Source organism: Molossus molossus, unplaced genomic scaffold, assembly GCF_014108415.1.
Source record: "Molossus molossus isolate mMolMol1 unplaced genomic scaffold, mMolMol1.p scaffold_m16_p_20, whole genome shotgun sequence".
Lineage (NCBI taxonomy): Eukaryota > Metazoa > Chordata > Mammalia > Chiroptera > Molossidae > Molossus > Molossus molossus.
Window position 1 is genome coordinate 49,469,110 of NW_023425356.1, and position 21,216 is coordinate 49,490,325.

The 21,216-nt window shown below is 42.8% G+C and overlaps 1 protein-coding gene across 12 annotated transcripts in view; it reads right to left on the bottom strand.

The window, feature by feature from the left end:
• Nucleotides 1-15,873, bottom strand: part of SUCO (SUN domain containing ossification factor) — a 58,062-nt gene extending 42,189 nt beyond the window's left edge. For 9 of the 12 annotated variants that reach the window (XM_036272106.1, XM_036272104.1, XM_036272097.1 and 6 more), the window contains exon 1: nt 15,500-15,651. In XM_036272106.1, the coding sequence (XP_036127999.1) occupies nt 15,500-15,561 (62 nt within the window). In that variant the 5' untranslated portion in view covers nt 15,562-15,651. Of the gene's footprint in view, nt 1-688; nt 772-4,700; nt 4,733-15,499 lie in introns of those variants that run through there. The other 3 variants (XM_036272100.1, XM_036272101.1, XM_036272102.1) reach the window with 3 other exon arrangements.
• Nucleotides 15,874-21,216: the final 5,343 nt, after the last annotated feature.

Sequence of the window (21,216 nt, forward strand, 5' to 3'; positions counted from 1 at the left end):
TCCAAATGGGAGGTTCTCAGAAGCTCCAGGAGAGCCCTCTTTAGGATGAAAAGTGACAGCACACCTCATAGGTCTTTGAAAATGTCCAGTACAGATTTTGGTAAGTGGCACATAGTTTGTAACTAAATACAAAAATAAGAATACTCAGGTCAAATATTAGTTGCAGGAAAAAGGAAACGTAGTAGAGAAAAGGAAAAGTAATCATGTTTTACTATATGGCTCAGCTGTGAATAGCATTTTTAGTCATAGTAATATAAATAATGAATGCTCATCTAAACAAATTATGACAGAACTATATTATTACCAGCATATAGTTAAAAGACTCTTATCATCTACAGTGGCATAATACCTAAAACTGACATTAAAGTAATTATTTCAGAGACAAAGAAGTGCATATAAAATCAATCAGCTAAGAGATGAAACTGGTTTCCTTGAAAAGAGAAAATGGGAAGGAGGGACAGGGAATGGCTTTATTGCAAAAACAAAAATATCTTTTAGAGCCATCTGACTTTTTCATACTATTTTGATAAAAATTAAAACAAAACAAAAAACAAAGAGGGAAAACAGCAAGGTACATAATAAATAATATAAACACACAGTATGCCTACTGTGTGTGCACATCTGCACATATTTATATGTGCATACATTTCTCTGGAAGAATTAAATAGTAAAAAATAAAAAGCATCACCTTGGTTGCATCCACTAAGGGGAACTGGAAGCCTGGATTGACAAGGGCAACAGAAGGATATTTTTCACTCTGGAATACTCTATGTCTTTTGAATTCTGCCTATTAAAAACTTCATATAGATATATCATTATTCATTAAATATTTCTTTTCTTTCCTTTTTTTTTGGTTAATCCTCACCCAAGGATTTTTTTCCATTGATTTTTCAGATAGAGTGGAAGGGAGAGAGGGAGAGAAACATTGATGTGAGAGAGAAACATCAACTGGCTGCCTCCCGCACGACCTCAACTGGGGCTGGGGATTGAACCAGCAACCCTTTGGTCCATGGGCCAACACTCTAACTGCTGAGCCAAACTGGTCAGTGCCATTAACTATTTTAGTGACATTCTTTTGCACTGTTTCTTAGCTGTGTGTGTGTGTGTGTGTGTGTGTGTCAGCATGCATGTGTGCTTGCAGGTGCATTTGTGTGTGGGTGTATATATATACATATAAATATTTGGGAGAGCAAAAAGTTTTAGATAATGTATCCAAAACTGTGGGTACTGGAATTTTGGCGATTATATCCCTTATCTTCTCTATCCCTTTTTATACTTTCTAAATTTCTAGCATAAGCATGTATTAGTTTTATCACCAAGAACTCTGCATGTGTGTATGTGTGTAAGTCCTAATATCCAGTGCCAGCAAACAGTAAATCTCCTTGTTTTTACTATGATCCTTGTTTTTACTATTATAGATTAAAATGCCATTACCCTCAATTTTGAGTTTTTTGGAAATAAGCATTTGAATCAGTGGACCAGTAGAGGGACTGCATGAACATAATACAATCATTTGAGGACCTAAATAGAACAAAAAGCAGAAGAAGAAAGAATTTGTCTTTTGCTTTTCCTGCCTCATTGTTTGAGCTAGGGCATCTCATGTACCTTATTTTAAAAAATACTTTATTAATTAAAACAACAATGAGGTATCACCTCACACCTGTCAGAATGGCCGCCATCAACAAATCATCAAACAACAAGTGTTGGCGAGGGTGTGGAGAAAAGGGAACTCTAATACACTGCTGGTGGGAATGCAGACTGGTGCAGCCGCTATGGAAAACAATATGGTGCTACCTCAAAAATTAAAAATTGAACTTCCATTTGACCCAGTGATCCCACTGCTGGGAATATACCCTAAGAAGCCTGAAACACCAATCAGGAAGAATATATGTACCCCCATGTTCATAGCAGCACTATTTACAATAGCTAAGATCTGGAAACAGCCCAAGTGTCCACCAGTAGACGAATGGATCAAAAAGCTGTGGTACATATACACAATGGAGTACTATGCAGCGGTAAGAAAGAAAGATCTCTTATCCTTTGAGACGACATGGAGGGACCTGGAAAGTATTATCCTAAGTGAAAGAAGCCAAGCAGAAAAAGACAAATACCACATGATCTCACTTATATACGGAATATAATGAACATAACAGTCTGAGGAATACAGTAGACCCAGACACATGGAAGTAGGGCACAGACTGACATCCCTCAGAAGAGGGGATGGGGGGTGGGGGGGTGGGAAGAGATAAACCACAGAACTTATATGCATGTATGCATGACCAATGGACATGGACAACTAAGCCGGGGACAGGGTGGAGGGGGTGGGGTGGGGGGTGCCAATGGGGTAAAAAGGTAAAATATCTGTAACAAAAAAATAAATAAAAATTCATAAAAAATAAAAAAATAAAAAAAAAAAAAATAAAAAAAAATAAAATAAAATAAAATAAAATAAAATAAAAAATAATAAAAATAAAAAAAAAAAAATAAAAAAAAAAATAAAAAATACTTTATTGCTAAAACAATGATAAACATCATCTGAGCCTTCAGTGAGTCATGATATTTTTGCTGGTGGAAGGTTTTGCCTTGGTGTTGATGGATGCTGACTGCTCAGGGTGGCAGCTGCTGAACTTTGGGGTGGCTGTGGCAATTTCTTACCTAATGGGTAGCAGACAGCGTATTACATACAGAGAGCCTTGTTAGAAAATGTTATACGTAATTTAAAAATTTGAGTAAACTTATATTGAGAAAACATTAAAAAGTAACAATTTTAATTAAGTAAACAAAATTAAATTTAATTGAAAAACATTGTCACAAAGAGAGAAATGTATTATCTACTGGTAAAAAGATGTGATGATTATAAATACATATGCACCTAACACAATCACTTCAAAATATGTAAACTACTGACAAAGCTAAAGGTGGAAGAAAATAGTAAAAAATGATGGCTGTCTATTTTAAATGATGTCTTATAAAATAACAGATGGACAAAATGTAAGGAAACATGAGATTTATATTATAAATAAGAAACAAGCTTGATCAAATGTACAGAATTTTACAACAAATACAAATTAACATTCTTTTCAAACATACATGAAATATTTCCGAAGTACTGACCACATACTAAAGCTTCAAAAGAAGACTCAAATTCCAAAGATTCAACATCTAGTAAACTATACTCTCCAACCACATACCAACAAAATTTGAAATAGATAGCTAATAACGTTCTAAGCCTGGCAAAAAATTATACAGCAGAGTAATCCTTCAGTTAGAGGAAACAATAAGGAACATTATGAAATATCACACCAGGAGACTTACAGGTCAAAATTGGTGGGATGCAGATAAAAGAACCACAGACAAACTATGCTTTTGAAGGCAATTGAAGACAAACACTGAAAAGAAAGACCTAATCTTTCAACTCTCAAAGATAAAAGACACACTGTAAATCCAAAGAAAAAAGGAAGGCTAAAAGGGCAGAAATCACTGACATAGAGAACAAAAGAAGGCAAAGAAGATTAAGAAAACCAAAAGTGGGTCCTTTGAAGAAAATATCAGAAAGATCAACTCTGGCAAAACCAACTAAGGAGGGTTGCTGATGTGAATTAAACTATGGTGTAAAAACACGAAGTAACTACAGACAAAACATATTTTTAAATTATAAAATATTATAAACTATATATAAACTATATATTTTAAACTATATATTTTAAACTATATATATTATAAACTACATATTTTAAAACTTAGGAAAAGAAATAGATGTTTCTAGGAAAGTAGCAAAATTGGCACAAGTATACAAAACTTGGAATAAATTAATGATAATTAAAGAAACTTGAGTGGCTTAACACCACAAAGAGAAGGGGGAAATTCCAATCCAGGTTTTTTGTTTTTGTTTCATTTATTTGGAAATCATTTCAAACTTTCAGAAGAATTGTCAGTATAGTACAAAGAACATTCACAAACTCTTTACCCATATCAATCTGTTGTTAACATTTTACCCATTTGTTCCATCATTTGCCATTTGCTCATGACATACACGCTCACCCCACCCTTTCTCCATGTAATTTATTTCTAAATATATTAGTATCTATTTCCACAGAATGAGGGTATTTATTCTCTTACACAAACACAGCAGTGATTAACTTCAGTAAATGTTACACTAACAATGCTTTATAGGCTGTATTCGATTTTGTCACTTAGCATCATAATGCCCTTATAGCATCCCCACATCCCCACACCCATCACCTCAAGTATAAACTGAGTCTGAGGTCTTGTTTAGCATTTGTCACCCGCCTCATTTAACCTGGAATAGTTCTTGGCCTTTATCTTAAGTGGCACTGACGTTTTTGAAGAACACAATCCTTTTATTTTTAAATAATATGATCCTTATTTGATGTTTATCTGATGTTTCATCATGACCAGATTCAGGTTATATATCCCTGACCAGAATCCTTCATAAGTGATCTGTGTCTTTCTCCAGGTAATATATCCAGAAGAAGCATACAATATCCATCTGTGTCACCACTTGCAATTCCACTGTTAGGTGGAATGAGAAATGAAACAGTCCATAAAAAGCCTTGAACAAAAACAACTGCAATAGCTTTTACTCCTAATAGACAAAACTGGAAGCAGCCGAGATGTCCAACAACAGGATGAATAAACACACTGCAGTAATATTCATACAATAAAAAAGAACAACTTACTGATGAATATAAAACATGGATAAATCTTGGAAACTTTACCCTGAAAGAATTCAGATACAAGAATAAATGCTAGATAATTCCATGTACGTGAAGTTCCAGAAAAAACAAAACTAATCCATTGGTGATAGAAATCAAATCCCTTTTGGTGCTTTGGGGGATTTGCTAGAAAGGGACATGCAAGAACATTACTGGATAATGAAAATGTTCTATATCTTGATGGTGTGTGGGTTACATAGATGTATGCATTTGTCAAAACGTATCCAACTATATATAGTTAATATATGTACATTTCACTATATGTAAATTATCAGGATTTAAAAATATAAGACACAAAAAAGTCAGTATTTTCCTCCTCAGCAATAACAACTTGAAAAATAACTATTAGCAATAATAAAAAATCAAATAATTTAGAAATTAACCTAAATAATACACAACCATTTAGAACTCTGGTAACGATCATAAAATGAAGAGATGAGTAAATGAAGACCTAGTATGTATGCAGAAGAAATGCTGGTAACAGCAGTGTAAAGACAGTGATTCTCTCCAAAGGGATGCATCACTCAAATATAACTCCTATCAAAATACCTGAAGGATCTTATTGTTCTACATACAATGTGGGAAAAAGTGGCCCAAGAATAACCAAATTAACAGAAAGCCTAAAGGTAACTGGTTCACCTTGCCAGATGATTAAATTTGTTACCAAACCACTCTAATTAGACTGTAGTACTGGAACAGCAAAAGACAGGCAACTGGGACAGAATACTCCCCAACGCATTTCTTGGCTTAAAGTCTCTCTTTAGAAACAGCCTACACACAGTGCTCAACACATACCCAGGGAGTGCATGAATGACATGAGGCCTTCCTGAAGGCATCTGCCACATCATTATATGCTAGAATTTATTTTAATGATGAGTCTACTAACTAAAGCAAGTTAAAAAAAAAAGTGTTAAGTGGGAAAACTAGGAGAAAAGAATGAGATCAATAGCATTATCATTTATGTATGTTCTGAAACCCATGAACAAAATATTATTTTGGAAGGAAACACACATCCAAATAAATACATGAAGACTGACTGGAAAACGCATTGAACACATTCTAGGGTAAATGCCTGAAATGGGGGTAAATAGGAGTGAAACTAAAGACAGAAGATAAAAGAGTAATGATGCAATGTGGAGCAGAAAAGGGGACCTGTGCGACATGTGGCAGAACTGAGGATGACCAACCCAATCCTAAACATCTGATGTCTCCAGAAGCAAAAAACAGTCATGTTTTTTAATCTAGCAAGACCTTTATATTAAAGTATTGTTCCACCCTGGCCAATTTGGCTCAGCAGGTAGAACATCCTATCAGCCCACAGACCAGAGTCTCAGGTTCGATTGCGGTCAAGGGCACGTACCTGGGTTGCGGTTCAGTCCCCAGCCCTGGTCGGGTCCTGTGGGAGGCAACCAATCGATGTGTCTCTCTCCCATCGAAGTTTCTCTTTCTCTCTCCCTCCATCCCACTCCGTATGAAAATAAACGGAAAAATATCCTCAGGTGAGGATTGAAAAAAAAAGTATTACCCCAATTTTTACAAATAAAGAAACTAAGGCTCAGACATTAACTTGCCCCAAGTCACTCGACTTGTTACTGCAAACCTAGAACTCTCTCCACAGCCTATGATCTTTCGGTACTGCTGTATTTCGTTCTTACTATTCTCGAGTCAACAGATGAACAAAAAGACAGGTGAGAAAATCACATGGACCGTTCACTCAGGAACAGATGACATCAGTGCAGGCTAGTTATAGCAGAACATAAGCTACCAGGCAGGAGGAGCTGCATCTGCTCACGATGTGGACAGCGGTGCTCACCACGCTTAGTGGAGTACAGGCTAGGGCCTGGACTTCTGTCAGGAGACTCGAGTGGCAGGAATCCCAGATCCCTTGCTTATAAGTTGCATGTTCGTAGAAAATTACAAAACATGTGTGCCTCAATACCAACACTGTAAAATGGTATTATTAGGAGGAAAATGATATAATACTTGTGCTATTCTTAGCCTGGCAGAGAATATGCACTCAAATCTGAGCTGTTATCAACTATTGGCCCTTCCGTCTTCTCTCACTTATCAAATTGGTGTGCTTGTGGCAGAATTTACCTTTTCTTAAAAAATTGTTTTTATTGATTTTGGAGGAAAGTAGAGGGAGATAGAAACATGGATGAGAGAGAAACACTGATCTGCTGCCTCCTGCATGCTCCCTACTGGGAATCAAAGTGGCAACCCAGGCATGTGCCCTGACCGGAATCAAACTGGTGACCTCTTAGTGCCTGGGCAATACTCAACCACTGAGTCACCCCGGCTGAGCAGAATCTACCTTTTTTATTTCTCCGCTGCATGTGGCACCTCTGACCACTGCCACCTGAAACCCTCTCCTTGGCTTGTCAAATGCCACAGAGAATTCTGCTCATCCCCGATTCTTCTGCGTCTCCTTTGGCAGGCTGCTTCTGCTCGCCACTGAACCCCGGGGGCGGCCAGGGCTCTCCCCAGTCTCCCTGCTGGCCTCCACACACACTTCCTGGGCAGTCTCAGCCACCTGCACGGTTTCGGCTGATGGCTACCAAAACTTGCATCTTTAGCATTTAGCATCTTCTCCTAACTAGTCCATTCCTTAAAACTCTTTAATGACACCCTATATTAATTCTGAGAATAAATTAAGCATATTAAAAAGTTGAATCTCTCCTTCCTTCATTGACCATACTAAAACAAAACAAAACAAAATTTAAAAAAAATTAAATCCAAACTTGAATAGTCTTTCCTTTTCCAAACTTCCTCTTCCTCCATCCTGGCTCTCACCATGTGGTACTGCTATCCACCCAGTCCTCAAGTTAGAAACCTGAAAAAAATCCAGACTATTCCTTTTCAACTGCCTCCATTTTATTTTACCTCAAACTTGTGTTCTCTTTTTTCCCATTCCTGTTATGACTGCTTTAGCTCAAGCCCTTATTTCTTACCCAGAACAACCCCAACAGAGTTCCCTAGTTCCTACCACGATTCAATCCTTCACACTTCTGCCAACAACCTAACACTGAACAGTCTCAGGATACCAGTCCCCTGTTTAAGATCTTTCATAGACTACATGATAAATTCAAGCTTCCCTGAATGATTTTAAAAATCTCTAAAATTCTTACACTGCCTAAGTCTTCAGCGCCGTCATTCCTGCCTCTCTCTGCCTCACTTTATGCTTAAGTGATCCAAATTCCTTGTGTATTCCTCAAATGCATAACATGCTGTGTCTCATGCTTACAAGTCTCTTGGCTCATGCTGGTCCCTCTTCCAACAATGTCCTACCCCTGCTCTCACTCCTTACCATCCAAGAACTGACTAAATTCTTATCATTCTTCTTGCCCTGGCCAGTTTGGCTCAGCAATTGAGCATCGGCCTGCAGACCAGAGTCCCAGGTTCGGTTCCCGCTAGGGGCATGTATCACAAAAAATAAATAAATAAATAAAAATAATAAATAAATTCTTATCATTCTTTTTTTTCTGGGGCATGAACTAGTTAGTTAGAACCTGGAGATTTCCTTCTTTCCACTGGCTGGATTTGTGGCCCTCCTCTAAATTCCCAGAGCCTGTTGGCATCTCTCTAGATGAGCACTCACTACAATTCTGAACTGAACTGTTTGTATTTCTGTTTCTCATACAACACTGGGCACACCTAGGGCAGAGACCTTACTGCCCTGTTCTCAGCACAGTGATCTACTGAGCTCTTCCTTTGCTATGGATTGGAACAGCTTTCGAGAAGAGCTTAGAAAAGGGAGAGGCTGATAATCAGTGATTTCATGGTAAAAGAAAGAACTGAATGGGCAATGAGGAATAGTTTCTTAAACATGAGTGCAAATCTGATCCCCATTACAGACATACAGTGTCAGCCATTCAATTAGAGCAGCGTGGTCAAGTAATGCCCGGACCACAGCCCCCTTCAAAAAGAAAAGGGCATTTCAGGAAAGACACCTACGGAGGTGGGAAAGTCCAGTGAAAATTATGGTAGCATTTTGTTTTGTTTTTTAACATTACTTCCTGTCTAGAAATTTGAAAAACATTAACAGGAATTCTATGATGTACCGAGAGACCTGTGGGAAATGGGTGAATAATATAAAAGTCATGGTGGTCAAAAACTAATAATAAAACAAGACCAGTGTCTTTGCTTAATAAGCACCCTATTTCCTTTCCATCACAATGTACTGAAGACAGATATTCTTCCTAATCTAGTCTCAGCTTGGGGCTGTTAAGGCTGCTCTCTCCTGCGGGGCCTGTCTGCTGGTAGGGGAAGAGGTCACACTGTGGTGCCCTTCTCCTCCCAGTTCTTATTCGAATTGCTGGCCTTAGCATCCCCAGTCAAAGGAACTGTACAGCTAAGCTGAAGAAAACTCTATATTCTAATGTTGCTTCTAATCAAACCTTTGAATTTCAAAAGTTCTGATCTTTCATCTTCACTTTGATGTAGGACTGGTCTTGGATTCTCTTAGCTTAAATATTCCACAATCCTCTACTGGAAGACTGTTTCATTGCATTGGCCTATAATTTCATAGATCCAACATGAGGAAGCACTTGTTAAACAATGTGTAATGTTAAGTTTTTACATCTTAATATACCACTAGAAATTTGGTCAATACAATTTGTCATTAAGCCCAATTGGTGTGGCTCAGTGGATTGAGCGTCGTCCCATGAACTAAGAGGTTCTGGTTGGATTCCCAGTGCGGGCACATGCCCAGGTTGGCTCGATCCCCAGTGGGGGGTGTGCAGGAAGCAGCCGATGGATGTTTCTCTCTCATATTGATGTTTCTATCTCTCTCTCCGTTCCTCTCTCTTTAAAAAAAAAAAAATCAATAAAAACATATTTTAAAAAAACAATTTGTCATAAAAGATGCTGGAATTAATCATATCCTAAAGGTATTTGATGTATTTTTTAAAATTGCATAAGGTATATTTAGCTTATAAAACTCAAGCCACAATTTGCTACCTTAATTTTTAAATCAAAACTACAAACATAGTCCCCAAATAAATAACCACCAGCTAACAGATTAAGCATACTACAACAAAAAGCCCATCTAAGAAACAATGGAAAATAAAGCTAGAAAAGCAGGTTTGGTACAGACAAACATGAGGGTTTACAGGATGTTCAGCAAGTGGGTGCCGTGAAGCTGCGTGTCCGTAAGGCCACTCTAGTGGCGCTGTGAAGGACAGCTAGCTCTTCTGTCTCTTCCGGCTGCCAAACAAATGTGTGAGAACTCACATGTACCAGCTCTCCAAATACCTTCCATTTTCCACTCCCAGAAGCCCATCAACCACTTCCCTCTTTTGAAAACAAGGCCCATTTCTCCGTCTTCAAGCTTTCCAGTCTTGCCTGAGACCTTTCATATTGCTGACCATTCAGATGGCTTCCTTAACCTCTTTCCTTCCTTCACTTCAGACCAGCTTCCTCCTTCCCTCCCAGCTGCGCTTGGCTTCACACCTTCCTTTATCTGAAGTATACAACAAGCTCCTGTCCGGTCAAGCATTCTATTCAAAACTGTCGTCTGCAGGGCGATCCGGCCCAATCTCGCCTGCACTGAGGCCTACTTCTAGGTGCCTATGTAATGTCTCCACGTGGATATTCCACTTGCCTGAACTAGCAGCTTCTCTCCGTTCAAACTCCTGCAATTGTTCCAGTTCTTTTTGAACACCTCCGATTCTTCTAGTTGACCCAGTTTTTAAAACAACTAACTTTTCTTTTCTCTTTGAACTTTATCTCACAGATGCTTAATTTTAGACCCTGGCATGTACTTTCTCAATCGCAATAGGCTCCATGAAAGCAGCTACTTTGTTTTGGCCACCAAAATCCTGCACAAGCCACCAAAAAAATGGCAGGGCTAAGACTCCTACCTAGTACTAGTTCTTCATCTATTCAGCCAATCACAACTCTCCTCCCAAATTTCTACACTTTTCTTTTTCTTTTTTAATTCTCACCTGTGCCCTGGCCAGTTTGGCTCAGTGGTTAGAGCGTCGGCCTGCGGTCCCGAGAGACCAGGGTTTGGTTCCCGCTAAGGGCATGTACCTCGGTTGCAGTTTGTCCCCAGCCCTGGTTGGTCGTGCGGGTGGCAGCCACTCGACGTGTCCCTTTCAAGTCGATATTTCTTTCTTTCTCTCTCTCTCTCTTCCTCTCTCCCTCCCACTCTACCTGAACAAAAAAATGGAAAAAAGTCATCGAGTGAGGATTAAAAAAAAAAAAATTCTCACCGGCACCCAAGGATATTTTTTCCATTTATCTTCAGATGGGGGTGGGGGGGGAGGGAGGGAGAGAAAGAAAGAGAAACATCAATATGAGAGAGACACATCAATTGGTTGCCTTCCACATGACCCCAACCAGGGCCAGGGACCGAACTGCAACCGAGGTACATGCCCTTGACCAGAATTGAACCTGTGACTCTTTGGTCCTTGAGCCAATGCTCTAACCGCTGAGCCAAACCAGCCAGGGCTACTACATTTTTAATGAGAGCAAAAAGGTACCATTAACAGAAGGTTGCTTGTTTTCTTTCTCATCTTTCCTAGACATCTAATCTGTGTAATTTATTATGCATATTAATATATGATTAGCATACTAACAGACTAATACTTTATTGGCACATGTATATATACCTATAAGCACGTATTAAAGGTGCACGCACAAGGTTTTATTGACTGGGCACATACTCAGAAATTTCTGAATATCCACTGCTTATGGCACAGACCAAGTCTTTTTCCTCTTTTAGGTGATAATCAGACTTCCCAGTTTGCTAGGACTGAGGAGGGTGTTTCAGGATGCACAATGGCCTCCAGAGATGTCCAAATCCCAATCCCTGGATTATGTCACTTTACACAAAGGCCTTTGCAATTGTGATTAAATTTGGGATGTTGACATGGGGAGAGAGTCCTGGATTGTCTGGTTAGGCTCAATGTAATCCTGGTGAAGGAAGCAGGAGGATCAGAGTCATCAGCAGATATGAGGACTGAAGCAGAAGCTGGAATGATGTGAGGAAAGAGCCACAAAATAGAAGCTGAAAAAGCCAATAAACAGAGTCTTCCTCTCAGAGCCTCAAGAAGGAACCAGCCCTGCTGCCCAGACCTAGACTTATTTTATATTTTAGACTTCTGACCCCCACACCAGAAGTAATTAACGCGTGCTGTTTTAGGCCACTACATGTTTGGTAACTTGTCACAGCAGCAAGCGGAAACTAATACAGGAGATCCTTGGGCTGTGGGGCTGTTACTGCGAATACTTAGAAAGTATTGGTCGGTCACCCCATTTTTATGTTTTCAATGCTAACAACCACATCTGGTACATTGCAAGCCTGAGAAAACCTGTGCTGAATGATTATGTGATGGGATGTACAGATAACATACCCTTACTGTTCTACCAAGCTCTGTCGTCACATGTCACCTCATTTCATCCTCCTAACAACCCTGTGAGCTAAGAATGAACTCGTTTCCCCAATTTTAGGGTATAAGAATTAAGATTCAAAGAAATTATTTAAGATTCAAAGAAATTATATAACATGTTCAAGGACACATATCCATCCAGTAAGTAGTGAAAAGATCCCAACAGTTAGCATCTTCTGCTCTAGATCAGGCTGCCTAAGTTCAAATCCAAGCTCCAATACTTAATAGCTGCTTAGCCATAACCAGGTTATTTCTCTACTCCTTGACTATAAAATGCAAAATGAGGTTAAAATAATACTTATATCATAGAGCTGCCGTGTAGATTAAAGGTGCTAAAATGTGTAAAGTACACAACACAGAGATAGTTGACAATAAACATTAGCTATCATATTACTTCGTACTAACTGATAAAGAATCACATAAAGTATGCAGAAATAAAATATAGCACCCGGAATGAACAATAAGATAGATAGGATGGGTTTTCTGTGAAAATAACCTAAGGTTAGGGCTCTAGACTGGAAAGACGAAAGGAAAGAGGAGACATAATCAAGATCTCTAAAAGTGTGACAATATAAAATAAGGTGGTAACAAAATTCAGTAATATTGGTAAAACGAGGGTGAGGGAGAACCTTAGAGACTAGAATACTGTAGCCCTGGCCAGTTTGGCTCAGCGATTAGGGTGTCCGCCTGCGGTCCGGAGAGACCCGCGTTCGGTTCCCACTAAGGGCATGTACCTCGGTTGCAGTTTGTCCCCGGCACTGGTTGGTTGTGCGGGTGGCAGCCACTCAATGTGTCCCTTTCACGTCGATGTTTCTCTCTTCCTCTCTCTCCCTCCCACTCTATCTGAACAAAAAATGGAAAATGTCCTCAGGTAAGGATAAAAAAAAAAAAAGAAACTAGAGTGCTGTAATTTAAACATAGAGCATTCATACATTTACAAAACAGCACAACTTATCACAGATTTTGGAACAATTTATGAATGACAAAGATAACAAAATTGGCTACTAAGAGGAGCTTGTCTATTCTGCAAACCTTCTGTCTAATTCTATAATGGCTTTAGGTACTCGTGTGGGTTAAGGGGGACGGAGATGTTGGGAAAGAACTAGCAAAAGTCAGACCTCCAGCTGGGTCAGTGCTGTAATGTCAATATTTTAATCTCCCAGGGAAAAAGAGTCTCAAAAAAATACAACATACCCTTTGCCAAACAATGCCATGTACCAATCCTCTTCCCCAATCTCATCACCACCTTTCCAAAAAAAATTTCAAGCCTAAATATCCTATTTTGATGCCTTTTAATGGCTTCAGTAAAGAATAATTAAAATGTCTCTAAATTTGGCAGTCCAACAAATCTCAAAATATACTAACCCAAATGTTTCTTAAGCTCAAGTTTCTTAAACCTTTCCCTCTTAAACTTTCAACATCCATTTTTCAAAGTAGGAGTCAACAAACTTCACAGAACTTTATGACTACTATTTCAATACTAAGCTAACTGATTTTTCCCCCTAACAGGTCATGATATCCTCATTATTACAAATGAGTACTATTGAGAAATTGTATTGAGGTTGCTTAAGCAACAGATAGCCAGAAATTACACAAAGTAAGAGAAGCATGGTTAATCTAAATCCACAAATTATTTTAAGAACCACATGTAATATTTGATTTTTAGCCAATTAAAAAAGACTTTAATTATGTTTCAGGGTACAAACTTGCAGCTGGTAGATAAGTAAGTCCTGGAAATCTAATGCACAGTACAGTGAACACAGACAGTGATATTGTATGACAATCATCAAACTTGCTAAGCAACTAGATCTTTATTGTAACTACACTCACAAAAAAGATAATCATGTGACATGATAGACGTGCTACTGCTACAATGGCAATCATATTGCAATATGGCAATCATATTGCAATATATAAATGTATCAAATCTACATGTTGAACATCTTAGGTTTAAACAATGTTTTATGTCCAATATATTTCAATTTAAAAAATCAGGAACAATGGTGCATTCTAAACATTAATGAAAATTGTAACCTCCTATGAGCCATTTCTGGAAGTGCTAATGAAGAACATGGTCTAAAGATGTGTAGATCAAGAAAGTGGAAAAAAATAGATATAATCTACAAACAACGAAGCAGTCCCCAGGAGGAGACAGATATGAATATAATGTTTTGGTATCTCATCTACAGATTTAAATTTAAAGTGGGGTAAGTAGATTCACCTCCTCTATGCACTTCTTGGTACCCAACATGATACTAAAAGGTTGTGTGTGTGTGTGTGGGGGGGGGTCTTAAGAGGGTTTGAAATGAAAGATAATAGGGCAAATTTATTTTTCCCTAAAACTTCTATCAACCTTCCAATCAAAATTCCCCAGCCGGGCAAGTGTCGTTTCCCCCCCTCGTGGTTAGGTACCATCTTATGTGAGCAAGAACCCTACAACTCCAGGGTCTCTGGAATTCATGAAGCCAGCCATAAAAACAGAAATACTGCTGTCTTGCAGACATAAGCTAAACCAGAAACTCAGAGTATCCGAATTTTATAATAAACAGCAAGTCACTTTGAATGAAGAAATACCTCTGAAGTCAGCAAACGTCACACACCTCTGAAGAAACCCCCTAACAGGGAAGAATGACTTCCCCAAGTACGAGGATAGCAACCCTCTGACCCGCAAGCTCTCCGCTCTTCAAAAAAAAAAAAAAAAAAAAACCACAAAAAAAACCAAACGTGCCGGGAATTAACAGGAACGCCAAAAAACTTCGTCTTCCCGCCTTCAGAACACGGGGCTGGTCCCCCCCTACTCAGGGACGCCGCCCCGCCGCCCCAGCAGAAAGGACGCCCTTCCACCCCAGTGGCTTCCCGTCACTCCCCGGGCGCAAAGCGCTGCAAACCCCCGGAAAGTTCCCGCGGGCAGCCGCCCCGGGCACGGGCGGCCGGACTGCGAGCGCGGCCAGGACGAGCGTGCGCCTGGCGAGCCCGGGGCACCACTCGCGTTTTCACCAGCGCACGACGGGCACGTCCCCCCGCCGGCCGACGTGCCCGGTGCCCGCAGCGCGCAGGCAAAGCCGCGGCCGCCAGCGACCCGAGCGACGGGCCCACCCCGACCTCGACACCCGCCGCCCCCGAGGGCAGGGTCCCGGGACACAAAGGCGCCCAGGTGTCCCCTCTTCCCCGGCGGCCTGCCCCCCTCCGGCCTGGAGATTCCGAAACACAGCGCGGACACCTCCGCCCCCGGCGAGTGCTGCCCGGCCGGTCGGCGGGGCCTCCGAGGGACCCTGGCACCCGCAGCCTCCAGGGCGAGATGCTGCGGGGGTGTGACCCGCGCCCCCCACGCCCCGGGGAAGCCCGCGCGGCGCGGGCCGGGCTGCTCACCAGACCAGCGAGCACAGCGACAGGCAGGACACCAGGGCCAAGGCCCGCCGGTACTTCTTCATCTTCTCCTCCTTCTTCCCCCGGCCAGAAGGCGGCACATCCTCCCGGCAGCCGCCACTGCCGAGGCCAAGATGGAGGAGCCGGAGCCGGAGCGCGAGGATGGGAGCGAGCGTCCGGAGGCTGCGGCGCCGGGGGAGCGGCTCCTCGGCGGCCCGCGTGCCGGCCGCCCTCCCCCCGGGGCCCGCGGCGGCGCCGACCGGGGCGCTTCAGGCGAGGACTCCGGGGACTGCCGCCGCTGCCGCCTGCTCGTCCGCGCCCGCCTCCTCCAGCCGCCGCCGCCGCCACTGCCACCCGTGGTCCCCCGCCCGCCCCGGCTCTCCCTCCGTGCGGCCGGCCACCAACGGCCGCAGCGGACTCGCCGGCCGACAGCCAATCACCGGCGGGGCCGCGACACCTCACACACCGCTGAGCTGGAAGCAGCCGCGTCACCCACGTCCCGCGGCGCTCTCACCCCCCCGACTAGCCCCGCGCGGGCCACGCCCCCTCGACGTCTCTGGCGGAGGAGCCTGAGGAGGAGGACACAAAGCGCGACCGCCGGCGAGGCCACAGCCCCGCCCACCTCCAGTCCTGCCCCGTCAGTGGCTCACGTCCAGGAAGTCGGAGAAGAGCCCCGTGACGCTCAGCCTTCTTCCTTACAATGGCCCGCCCCCTCGCTCCGGACGCGCCGGGTCCGCGCAAGGCCTCTTGGGAGTTGTAGTTTCCCCTTCGGAACCTTCCTTTCCCTGTCCCCGTCCCTCCTGAAATCTCGGAGTTGATGGAGAGGTCTATAGTTTCGCCTCTCACCGCAAGGCTGACCGGCTTTGGAACTGGTACACTCAGTTGTTTCCTCTTCGTGCACAGTATGTGGGATGGCCTAGAATGACGGTGGAGGAAAAAACAACCACCTATACTAATAACATTTGAAAGGTGTTTTTTCCCTTGTGAATGGGCCCGGGCCATCGAGCTAGGTGCTGATTGGTAGGCGGGAAGGGGGTGTGCCAACATGCCTCCCGTCTGATTGGTTGGAGCGGAAAGTCTCTTGGGGCTTTGCCTAAGAGAATTCCGCGGCCCGCCGGATTCCTCTGTTGGGATGGGTGCTGCTGGTCTCGGTTCCGCTGGATTCCTGCTGTGGGTGGGCCGCGGAAGGTCTGGAAGGGACACAGCGGCTCCTGCCGGGGAGCTCCGAGTCCTGGGGTTCTTCGCAGCGGGGAAGGCTGCCGTCCGGCGCAACACACGCGACCGCTTCTCAAGCTTCAGTACCGAGCATGTGATCAGCCCAGATTTGTAGGCCACAGGCCCCTAATTCCTCTCTGTATTCATCCACTCCCCCCTCTCAGCCATGCCGACTGCCCGCCGTTCCTTCACTAAGACAGTCAAACCACTTTTTCCAAGTCTGCTAAGTTTCCTCGAGCCACGTGCAGTGTCAGCGCCTGGACGCCTTCACCAGGGAGATGGACTCGCGCTGTAGGTGCTCAGCGCAGACAGGCAGGGGGGCACCAAGCTGGCTGCTCCAGGACGGTGATGGGAGAGCCGGGCCAGGACTGGGCCCTAAAGCCTAGTAGCAGGTTCCCAGGCCTTGGGCACCTGAACTGCAGCACCAGTGGGTCCTGTTTCAGGTGCGGGGGGCACGCTCCAGGCAGTGGGAAGGGCAGAGAGCTAAGGCATGGAGGTACGCCTCCTATGCTCTGGGAACAGAAAATTCAGTTTACCTTGAGAGAAGACTACAGACATGTCAGGGGGTTGAAAAAGGTAGTTTAGACAGATGACAGAATACCTTGAATGCCCTGCTCAATCCCCCCACGGGTACGCACTGCTCCCCTCCTGGTCCAGGGACAGCATCTCTGGGCAGAGTTATTTCTCTTTCATTCCAGTGAGAAACCAATACAGATTCTCGGCCTTAATCTTGAAAAAGGCACCCAATGACACCTCCCTGTGGAAGACCCAGCGATGGTTACTGTCTGGGGAAGACTTCATCTGCCTGTTGGATACAGTTAACCCCCAGAGAAAAAGTACTTATCAGAGAACTAGGAAATCCAAAGGGTCTTCCTCTAACGTCGAGAACATTCAGATATCACATCTTTAAACGTAACATCCTCACAACATTAGAAACCTGTCCAGATAAAAGAATATATGAAGAGAGGGGAAGAGGGGCAATATGAACAAGAGACGGAGACGGGGAGAAAAAAGGAGAGTTATGGGAGCTGTAGGAGAAGGAGAGAATAAGGAATGAACTTGGCAAGTCCTACAGCTTTGTGGTCACCATGGTGACCCTCATGAAGCCATTTCTCTGTCATCTTGCCAGTTCCAAGAAAATCTTTGAAGGGTTGACCTACAGTCCAAGGAAGCCAAATGAACAGTGGAAGAGATCCTGTGTCTCTTTTTTCTTTTTTATTGCCCTTACTGGTAGTAATCAATGTGACATTTTGGGTCTGACTTTTTTTTTTTTTCCAAGAAAGGAGGAATTTATGTAAAAATGTAAAAGCTAGAAGCTGAATAGTTACAGGAACGGTGGGCTAGTAGGAAATAAGGCCTCCTTCCATGCTTTCCTGCTGTGGTTGCATAAGAAACTGAAAGTGCACAATGAGGAAGTGGCCCCCGGGGTCTTGCTTCTGTACCTGAAATGTCTGGGGAAAACCAGAGCTGCAGAGAAGAGGACGCTTAGCACGCTCACTTTGTTCTTGGTGGGTTTGTTTGAACATCCAGCACCCCCAGGGAGCTCGTGAAAGGACAAACACACACAGTGCCACCATATTGCCGAGGGCTACATTCTGGCAAAATAAAACCCAGGATCAGGTGTTCCACCTCTTGCAAGTTGTCATTTATCAAGAGAGATCACAAGACCAGAGTGAGGCATTCTAGAGATATTTATGTCACCGGGAAGGGAAAACACAAAAATGAAATGAGCTTTATTCTGAGTGATCCATTTAGGGAGAATTGATTTTTGTTCCTAAAAAATCCACTTGATAACTATTTTAATTTGAAGTAAAAACACCAGCATGTATCCATTCTGTGTTTCCCTAAGAGAAGCTTCGTGTTGGACTTGAGGACGTTTCATGTGGAGTTGGCTAATAGTGTGCTGCTTGGGACAGTAAATATGCCGAAGGAGCACTTATCTTTGGGTCCCACATGGCTACATGACCCTCTGATATCACCAGTGTGACTTCCCAGACACAGCTGTCTTTGAACACATGCAGCATAGGGCTGTCGGTGAATAAATAAAACTCCACAAGCAGGGGGATAGCCCACATCTAACACCTGAAAGTCCATCCTGCTGTGTTTCACCTTCCACGTGCTCTGCAACACGGTGCAGGTGTTTATAAAAATCAAACACACACACGCACACGGCCCCAGAAGACGTGCTTCACGACTACGCAAATTACGGGTTGCTCTCTATTCTCCATTGTTTCTATGAAAACTGCTTATTTTTTTCTTTTTGTTCATAAAATTAAAACTAGCAAAGAAAGAATCTCTTTCTCCTCACCCCCACCCTCCATGCTACTTTGTCTCTAAATATTGATACAACTCATTTACTTGGGTAAAACGGAGGCAAGGGTCAAGAGAAGGAGCACAGGGGAAAAAAAAAAAAAAAAACCAGCCCCTCACTCGACAGTTCCTCTAAGTCTGTAAAATAAGAACCACGAGACTTCTCGGGGGTTGAAAAGAGAATCAAATAAGGTAACGGGAGCGTTTAGCAAAGTGTCCAGTACAGAGTCGTCACTAATGAGCACTCGTAGAATCTGAATCGGAATCAGTGGATGGAAGAGGACGCAAAACACTCGAAAAACATTCATTAGGACTATTTTTAGTTCTTAAAGCAGTTCTGCTAGCTGAAGAACATATTCTGTGTGTTTAGTTACTGATCTGGAGTTTAATACTTCAAGTTCCTTATATTTTCTCGACAACGAACCAATGAATTGCTGAGTTTTCTTCATGCATCTTTTCAGAATTCCAGCCTAAGATCTGCACAGAATAAATTAGACCTAAATAGTATTCTTTCAGTCCATGTTGTCTTCCTTCCATGTGTATATATTTCAAAGAGCTCTGCCTATAATGATAACCCTTATGGTCTGCTTTATTGCAAAGCACTCAATGATTACTTTGCAAGTTCTTTTCATTAATAAAGACAAAAATATCCTTCTTATGTGTGAAATATGCCAATCCCTTTAAAATTAAGTTGATAGACACAAATTGGACAGGGGCTGTTTATATCCTAGAGGTCTACATGGCCAGCTTCTTGGGTTAAGAGGGATGGAATTTTCACTCTAAGTGAACCACGAAAGATGAAATGACACCTCAGAGGCTGTGTCAGCAGACCAGGTGGGGCTAAGTTTCCTATTTCTTAACCCACTCATTATGACTCTTTAGGTGGGGCTCCCATGAGATCACCATGAATAATCCAGGTGAAGACAGGCCTGAAGCAGGCAGAGTCTTGTTGGACCCAGGTAGATGTTACGAGTGTTTTCCTACTACTTTACATAAAGAAGGGGAGGGCTGACTCCTGAGGGAAGAGCCAAAAATATGTACTCATGTTCTGCGATGTGCTTATAAAGAACAAAACTGGAGATTTTTATTATTTGTTTCTGCCCATCACCCCTTCTTTCTTCTGGAAATAGTATTCCCTTGTTCTAGGGTAACTGAACTCCCCCACCTTGTACCTGGCCCCAAGGAGTCTGGATGAAAGTGGACAGTGATTGGCCCTGTGGATGGGCACGTGACCCCGGCTAGCCCATTCTGAGCCTTTCCTTGCGGTTTTCAAACTGGGGTTTGGGGGAAGTGTCTTTTTTCCTTTGTGGTAGGTAAGGGATGGAGACAGAACCCCGGGACTGCTGGTAACCTGGCGTAGGGACCGATGAAGTCAGCAGCAGAGAGAGAGGATACAGGATCCTGCTGATATTCAAGCCCGGGCTCCAGGTTTCCCAGGACAGGATGTCCTTCCTGGAGGGTGGCTGTGTGAGACAAGGCAATCCTCTGTTACCTAAACTAGTTCCAGCTGAGTTTCTGATCCTTGCGATCTAAAGAATGCCAGTTCACATGCCCTGCCTACCCAGAGACGTCCTGAAGAATCGATTTCTTCACAGGTGAAAGGAGCCACGTAATTGTTTTCCATGGCAGAGACCTTATAGACAAGTAGCTTTCATCTTTATAACCAGTTTCTAAAAAATAATTAGAAATGACAGGTAACGTTGCTATTGACTCTACTTGACAGGGTTTGTTAACGACCGACTTCCTCTGTGAAGTCTATGTTTTAAAGCTATTTCAAACCCAATTATTTCCTAATCATCAAACCCAGTGGCCATTTTCTTCCTTCTCTTATGACTCAAGTTAATTTGTCCGGTCGTGTTTGCAATTGGAGCCCTTTCCGTTCCTTGGGAAATTTTATCCCGTCAATCGCAAATTTCCATTAATTAGAACTCGTCCTTGTGTATCTTCAACTCCATCTCCACCGCTTCCTTCGCGTCTGCTCACACACAGCCTTACATCTTCCCTGTCTGAGCAGGAGTTCTGGGTGAACTTGTTTTATTAAAATAAATGCCTTTTTATCCAGACCCCACAGCAGTAATTTGATCCTCCAAGTAGGCAACCTCTGTGGATGGATGTATTCTGATTTGAGATAAAACCAAATAACATTTTTTCATTGAAAGGTAATCGACATATAGCCTTGTGTAAGCTTAAGATGC